Source organism: Rhamphochromis longiceps, linkage group LG13 (genome assembly GCF_057381845.1).
Source record: "Rhamphochromis longiceps isolate RC_006_pf linkage group LG13, R_longiceps_female_GT1.1, whole genome shotgun sequence".
Lineage (NCBI taxonomy): Eukaryota > Metazoa > Chordata > Actinopteri > Cichliformes > Cichlidae > Rhamphochromis > Rhamphochromis longiceps.
The window spans coordinates 19,910,665-19,919,210 of NC_140569.1; the positions used below are offsets into that span (position 1 = coordinate 19,910,665).

General features: G+C 37.5%; 1 protein-coding gene across 1 annotated transcript; it reads left to right on the forward strand.

The window, feature by feature from the left end:
* Positions 1-4,013: 4,013 nt before the first annotated feature.
* On the forward strand, positions 4,014-8,300 carry gfral (GDNF family receptor alpha like). Its single transcript, XM_085428694.1, has 9 exons — positions 4,014-4,111; positions 4,421-4,534; positions 4,983-5,138; positions 5,302-5,358; positions 5,459-5,774; positions 6,877-7,136; positions 7,229-7,300; positions 7,414-7,492; positions 7,576-8,300. Exons 1-9 carry the CDS (start codon positions 4,075-4,077, stop codon positions 7,643-7,645), a joined length of 1,161 nt encoding a protein of 386 aa, XP_085284820.1. The 5' UTR covers positions 4,014-4,074; the 3' UTR covers positions 7,646-8,300.
* The last annotated feature ends 246 nt before the right edge of the window (positions 8,301-8,546 follow it).

Consider the following 8,546-nt stretch of genomic DNA (forward strand, 5'->3'; position numbering starts at 1 on the left):
AAGCAGGACAGACGAGATCTGCAAAGAGTGGTGCGCTCGGCCGAACGCATCATTCAATCAGAGCTCCCTGACCTGCTGTCCATCTACACCAAGCGGTGCAAGTCCAAAGCTAGGAAGATTATGATGGACCTCTCCCATCCCAACAATGGACTCTTCTCACTGTTGAGGTCTGGGAAGCGCTTCCGCTCCCTTAAGGCCAAAACAGAGAGAATGAGGAGGAGCTTCTTCCCCCAGGCTATTCGGGCCCTGAACCAGGTGTAGGACTGGACTCTCCCACACACATCACATCACCACACGCACTCTGGTTTTTCTTCATGCACACTTCCTATAATTTATAAACTCTTTCTGCTATTTGCACATTTTTACTGTAAATTTCTAAGTTAAATCTGTAAATTTTGTAATAACCTGTAAATACTGTAAAACCACTGTCATTTAATGGTCAGGCATTGCATTGCACAGCTTACAAACATTTCACCTCATGTCATACTGTGCATGGTTGTGTGTGTGACGAATAAAATTTGAATTTGATTTGAATTCGATTTTGAATTTGATACGCTGAAAAATGTATTTTGTAAAATAATTTTAAATTTTTTATTTAAAGTGTAAGTAAATATTTGTTGTAATAGATTTATGTATCAGTATCAGAAAACAATCCAAATCTTGATCTCTGATTCATCAGGATATTTTTCTACTCCAGAACTCTTGGTATCAATGTTTTGACCTTTTCTTGATAAGAAATGATTGTACTGACAGCTACAATGCGTAGTGTTTTTTGTCTTCTTCCGTATACTTCATTGTTTCTTTTGCAGGATTGGCCTACTCGTACTTGATGACACACTTAGAAGTTGCCTTTGAGCATCTCTGATAGAGCATCTGGGAGGTCAAAGGCTTTGATCAAGGGCATCTCAGTGGTGAAAATGAGGCAATTACAAACATGCTTTTTCATGTTCCCCACCAAAAATTACTTGCTGCTGCAGAGACCCCGTGTATGAAGTCTTCCTCCCATTTCTAACCACAACAGTGAATTTCCCATTTCAAACGTGCTTCATTCAGATGAGCAACTTGCAGCCTGACTCAGTAATTGCAGTCATTCGTAGCAGCTGATTTGGATTGTCAACACTTTGCTGTGGTGGTTCAACAGCATTGGTTTAGAACAGCAGTCAGTCGGGCATATAGTATTTGGTGATATCTTAAATGATTTTATATGCATGAGCTAGCATTTAAAGACAATTGCTGCAGCTTGCCCCGTGTGTCAGCCTGAGAAGCACAGTTAATGCCCACATCATTTTTAAAAAGGGTTCCCTAAACTGTGCACAACTGTTTGTATGTGTTCCAAAATGTTAACGCTAATGTGCAGGGCTATTTTTATTAGTTGCTTGCGAGTTTGATTTTATGTCAGTGAATGAAGTCTACACACACAAATACACATATGGTTAACCCTGTTCACAAGCAGCGCTGACTTTTTGTCAGACCTCTCATCCAAACAGCATCAGATATGACTTCCTTAAAACCGCAGCATTTGCCTAGGGTGAAGTGGATCAGAGTAATGGTTGTGCAGAACACAAAGACATGCACACAACTCTTTATGCAGAGAGCACCCTGATTAAACCGATGTCCCTTCAAGAGTAGCTTCCATCTTTCTTGAGAACCCCTCACCCAGTGAACATGAGTAAGCGGCTGAAGCCATTCATTTTAGCTACTTGCACATTACTGGAAGAAGATAAAAGCAGAAAATTTCTTTAAAAAGTATTTGCAAAGATATTTACAACTGTACACTGCAGCACACTGGAAACTCAGAGAATCCACATCCTCAAACATACAGCACAACAACGTTTCCATTCAGAAACACAAAGCAAATATTAATCTTCAGTGTAATCAGCAGTAGAGAAAATCCTTGAGTCAAAGTGCTATAGTTTGGATGCAAAGGACAAAAATGAATAAACAAGGAGGATGTGGAAACTAAAAAGGCAATCTGGAAAAAGGCATAATATGAAAGAATGACAGAAATAAAACCAATAACAGGAAACAGAGAGGAAAACAATCCCTGCCAGGGCAGCATGATTGTAATTAATCTAGGTTTGATTGCTCAGTTCAGCTTGATGTGTTTAATGTGGGGAAATTGTTTGTGAGCATAGATTTGATTTACTAATTATGTTAAAATTTTATAGACTTTAAACCACGACTATGGCACAACAATGACACATGTGGGACGTTTTTCACAAGAATTTCTTCATTTTGAACTAAATGTGAAATGTTTGCATCCCCACATAAAGTATTTAGAAAACACTTCTCAGCCCAGGTCTTGAATGCTGTTAAGGGTAAAACAGTGCATACAATTGGCTTTAACAACTTCTGAATAGACATGAAGCTGTCGAATTAAAGTCTCGTCTTTTTGCATCACTTTTTAAAAAAAATATATAATGTATGTTGTAACTTTTTCCAGTGCACTTTAAGCCTTTTTGCCTTCCAATGTTTCATACTTCATTGTGCAACCCTTTGATCAATATTTGTTGACTTTTTTTTTTTTTTTGCTTGACAAATAAATCATCTAGCCACTAGGGAGCAGCAGAAATGAGCTAAAAAGAGAAGGTTGCTGACTTCGAATTGGGTGGAGTTGTTAGCAAAGCCATCCATCTTGTAAATGACTGTGCTGTAACATTATTTACAGCTGAGGGTGAATACTGTTTGTTTATCAGTAAACACATGTATACATATACATATGCTTTTTGGTACCTAAGGCAGTGTTGTGTTGATTCGTAACAGAACAACTTATTGAATAAACTCTTTTAAATATTTTACATTTTTCTTGTATTATTGTACTTTGTCACTGGTCTATTGAAAAACTATATAGTTTGTCCCATTGCCTTTAGTTGAATATATGAAAAATGGCAAAATGACACAGTTTGACAGCCATAAAATAGTTTTTTTTTCTCCAACAAAGAAATGATCAAAATGCTATTAGCTTAAAATTTGGCATGGTGTGCAATTTGTCCTTAAAAAATTTGAGGATGAAGGCAGAACAAAAGCAGAGGATAAAAGAAGAAGTGGTAGCTCTAAGAAATTATGCCATATTCCTAAAAGTATTCACACTCCTTCCTTCACACACATGTGAACTTAAATGACAGCCCATTCTAAATCCATATAAAATATAATAAAATGTAATAAAACACCTTCAACTCTTCTGGGAAGGCTTTCCACAAGGTTCCACTGACTGTGGAATATTTAGCGAGGAAATTCCAGGGCTGCACTTGTTGCAGAGCGACCCATTCTTTCACAAATGTTTGGAGAAGGGACACAGATGTTTGAGTTTATACACCTGTCATCATTAAAGTGATTGGAATACCTGAATTCAGCTATTTGGATGGGTAAGGGATTAATTTTGACAGTGTAGTGTATCTTTGTTTTGGTCTTTGGTTCAAATCATCTTCAGTATGTAAGGGCATGTCGACTGGCAACAGCAGTAAAATCATACCTGGCAGGAAAAGACACAATGCAACACTTCAGTCATGGATTGGTCTCCCAAGAACTTGAGCAACGTTGCAATGTTGAAGCCTCAAGCCATTAAAATATTAAATAATAAAAAAGTATTTGGTTTGCTTGTTTGTTTGTTTTTTGATTATTTAGAGCACATCCAAATGCATTTTGTCTGAAATGTGCTGCTTAAATATGTTTACTTTCCTCTTAGTTATTGTTGGAAAAAGAAATCAAGTGAAAACAATCTGACACAAATTTAAATCAGCAGATCAGACCAGGGATCAACTGTTTTTTATTTCCTATCTCTGAAGTAATATCGCACTACTCCTAAGAGATAATATTATTACTTAAGCCCACAAAATATAATAATGACAATATTAAAATACTATATGCACTAATTTTTTTCCCTTTTTTGTTGCAGCTCTGTTTCATTGCATTTGTCATTTTTATTCTGGTGCAGGGTACAGCCTCCAGTAAATGTGTTACATCCTCCTGACAGCGGGTGGTGTATCCCAGCTTAAATGCTGACACCAACAAGAGGGACACATCAGCTGCTGGTGAGAGCTTCATTTGTCTGCTCAAAGCTTTGCAACAGCTATCATGCAACTGAGACGACTGGAAGCTGCAGTCATATTTGGTGAGTTTAAGCCGAACCATTACCATAAAATTACAGATTTCTGATAGAAAAAACAAACAAGTTGATTAGTGTTATTGTATGTTTTTTGTGCTATAAAATTAGCATTACTAGAAGTGTTTCATGTCTTGTAGTTTGTACCACATGTATAGTCAAAGCGTAGCTACAGTTAGTCATGTGAGACATTAACATTTAATTTTTGAATGTCCCTTTTCATATAAAACCTCAAGACAAAAATGATCTCCGTGAAATAAATCCATATAAAAACCAATGATAAAGTAAATAAATTCTTAAAGTCTGCTTGTATTTCAGTGATTATTGCTCCTCAGATTTCATCGCTGGCTTCTGAGTGTTTGGCTGCTGTGAAAATCTGCATGTCAGATTTATGCAAGCGTGAACAGGCATTTTATGACGGCATCTGTGAAGGTAAAAAAAACAAACAAACACATTTCCATTATATTGTTAATATTACCAAGGGTTGAGACAAGTAAGTATTACGTAAAGCGATTGCATTTCCTCAGGAAGGTCAGCAAATGAGACCGTTCGACTGAATTGCTTCCATGGAAAATGGCTAAAATGTAATAAGTGAGAAAACAGCCCGAAGCAAAATGTACATAACAAAATTAAGTGACAATAAATCACTTTTCTGATGCCTTTAAACAGACAGACACAGTATGTCTGTTTTGACATCGAAATCCTCCATTATTACACTGAATTTGATATACCAGCCTATATCGGGATACATAACCAGACATCACAAGGAAAACTGTCAGAGCAGCAGGCACATAGAAAACACCTGTTGCTCAAACAAGACCTTGCTCGCTTATGGAAAATCCTGTTTTTCCACCTTCCTCTTATGTTTCTGTCATTCAAGATGGAGGGTGCCAAATAAAAGGCTCAGAGGTCTGTAACATGACCATCCAGACAATACTGCACCAATTTCCCTCTCTGCCAGGGTGCGTGTGTGCCTGGGAGGAGGAGCTTTGTGATTCTATACAAGTGCTGGCCACACAATGCCACCAAAAGCCAGGTGCGGTATTCTCAGAAGTCTCTACGATAAGCATTTATATGTGAAATTACGTTTTTGTTTGCCAAAGGTGGACAGTTATTGCACTACAAAATGACTGTTAAGAGGATCTTTAATGTGCCTTTGTTGGTGGGAGAGATAATCATGTTGATTATTTGAACAGCAGTTCAGCTCACGAGGAGTGCAGTAATGGATTGGCAGTCAAGCACTTTATTAAACTACGGTAATTATATTTTATTACGCTAATCTCAGATGAAATCTAGTGAAGATGAGTCAAAATTGGTGAAACCCATTCACTACCTTTCTCTCTCTTTGTTTTTTAGTATATGATGGTGCTGGATCATGTTTGGATCAATTTAGGGCTTGTCTCAGCGATTCAGTTTGCAACAGGTACCTGGCACCTATTCTCCAAGCCTGTAAGTCAGGCCAGTGCAATGATGAAGGGTGTCAGCAGGAAACTCTGCGGTTCTACAGGAACGTACCCCAAAATGTTGCAGAGATGCTGGTCATGTGCGAGTGTGAAGCTTCAGATCAGAGCTGTCTGAGCATGAAAACCGAATTGCACAGTGGCACCTGTGGAGATGAGATCCGGGTCTGTCAGCGTGTACTTAACCAGTGCACTGAGGACAGTAACTGCAGGTATGCTGTTCTGTCCTCAGATGTTTTTGTTTTTTTTGTTGTTGTTGTTTTCAGGATTATTGTACAAATACTATTATTATTAAATGCACACCAAATCAGATGCAAATTCATTGTTTGCACAATGATGAAATGTATGAGCAGCATCTGGCGGATGAGATTGCTGGAGGGAACAACAAAGGCTGGCAGGAACATTGGTTGTGCGAGGCATGCGGGGAGGAGAAAAAAGGTGTCTTGTGTATAGGCTGTGCAGCAGGAAGGCAAACACTTTAAAATGCAAGGAAGGGATTCAGTCAACAAACTAACAATCACTAAATTGGAGCAGGAAAAAGAGCGTTCATCATTCGAGAGTCCTTTCCAGCCTTAAAAAGTGAACGAGTGAGTGATACTGGAAATGAGTGTATAAAATAACATTTTTTAAAATAATGCCAGCTCACTGCTAGTAACAGAAAAGAAGAAGTCTGCAGATAGTTGAATACGTAACTACCAACACTGAGCCAGACACAGAAATAACAAAATGTGAATTCTCAACCTTTAAGTGAACAATGAAGAAGAACTCAAGCTGAGGTAGTCCAGTATAGGGCCGCATTAGTGCACAGTAGCACTCCTAACCAAAATCCTTTTTACATTGTCCTGTTTGTCCTTTTAACACATACATGGCAGCGAGCTTTCATAGAGAGTGCCAAGTGCTGGTCCAGCCATTAGGAGCAATTTGTGGTTCAGTGTCTTCTTCAAGTGGATGCCCTCCTCACTTGTCCATTCTCAAGCTGATTTCATTATGGAAACCTAGATTTTCAGGTTATAGTTCCATCAAATCCAATGCTGTTTCTTTTTTTTTTAAATGGCCATTTTTTAAGATCACATCTCCAATTACTATCTAATAAAATTTTTCAGAAACCACTTTACACGTAGACTGCAGCCTTTTATAATCCAAATTCCGCCTGTGTGATTGGTGCACTTTTCCCGCTGCCATTTTTGATGTAATTCCATAAATATATGTGAAATGATCTTGAAGTAATATGTACAAGCTACCATAACACATAAACATCTATAAATCGCAGCACCCACTCATTCCACATAACACACATTTTCTCTGTATTAACAGGGGCTTATTAGAAAAATTTCAAGCCAATTGTTGGAGTCCTGAAGAAGCCCAGTGCATTGACAGTGACCTCCCAAGAGATGAATGCTTCACCCAGATGGATCCAGAGCTCATCCTTGGTGCAGACGCTGAATGCAAAAGGGCCTTCGTGGCTACTGTAGGCACAGTGCTTCACCATCCTTGTACATGTAAAAGACTCTACAATGACGATTTTCTTACATGCAGCATGATTCACGACGTGCTTCACAATAGATCACGCTTCAGTGAGTATCTTTTTTTTTTCTAACCAGGCATTTTTAAATGTAACAATCATTTTTCCTGGAAAGATTGTAAATTATTTTTATTTGTATTTCAGTGGCATCTTCAGAAACAATCATTCGCCCCTCTAAACCTCCTCCATCAGATCATGCTTATGCTTGGTTGCAAGGTAAATTGAAATTTGTAAACTCTTTATGCTAATCGTAGTATGATTCACATGAATTTAAATTATCAAAACAATTTTTGAGTGGGTTTTCAAGATGGAATATTTTGTCTTTCCAGATTATCTTCTGTACGTTGTTGCAGCCATCCTGCTTGCTGGTGTCATATTAATGCCTCTGGTTATTGTCAGTAAAAAATGGTAAGCATCGATGTTGAATCAATGTTAAGTCGCTTTTATCAAAATATTATGTATAATTTACTTTTATTTCTGTTTCCTTGTAGGATCTCGAGAAAGAGAGATAAAACAAAATTTCACCATCCACAGAAAAGCAACTGTGTCGTTATTCTCTGATGTTTATTCCTCTTCCCACTGAATAAAATAATCATCATTTTTTCTCTTTTAACTCAAGATCACAGCTGAATAGATTCGTGAGGTTCCTTTGAGTTTGCTGCACATGCAGTCATCTCATATTTCTTTGCTGTAATAGGTAATAGAGTTTATTAAGAAAATAACTAAATTGAGAATGCTTTAAAACACTGTCATCAATAGCCAAATGAATATTGTTGTAATCATCCTTTGCAAAGGTCTCCAAAGCACACTTTGTTTTTCAAAGTACTTGGTAGGTGATTGATGAGTTTGACATGAGGGCTCTGTGGGAGTCATACAATCTGTACAAGGACTGATTGTTCTTCTTGCTGTAGTTCAGTAGCTCTAGGTCTAGAGTTGCTGTATGTTTGAAGCACTTGTCACACAGTGGTGTTACTTGATTGATAAGACTATAAGAAGTTTTTGCACAATCTTGTGAAGTAGCATTGTTTAGTTCTTCTGTAGTGCACCCTTAATCTTTGTGTTGTTGTAAACAGTGATCTTGTGCTGCTTTATTAAAGAACATATTGTATATTTGTAGATACAACCTTTATGTTTAAAGTTAATTGAAAAGATTTTGTTGTTAATCTTTCACACCGACAGTTATTATAGAAAAAAACAACAGATCTGACAAGTTTAAGATTGCTTTAAGTTATAACTTCAAGTGTGATGATTTATTTGTGCTCTGCTCACTCTTGTGCTGTGTTCCTCTGTATCTGATAATAAACTTCCCACTGAAAGCCTTAAAGCCCCACAGTTTGTTCAAAATGCTACATTTTATGTGACGATTCCTTTAAAAGGAGCTTTTAAAGAAAAACTTAAAAATCAGAATTTAAATAATTTGTCTTTTTTTTAATAGTTCCAGTCAGTGTGCGTGAAAGCCCCC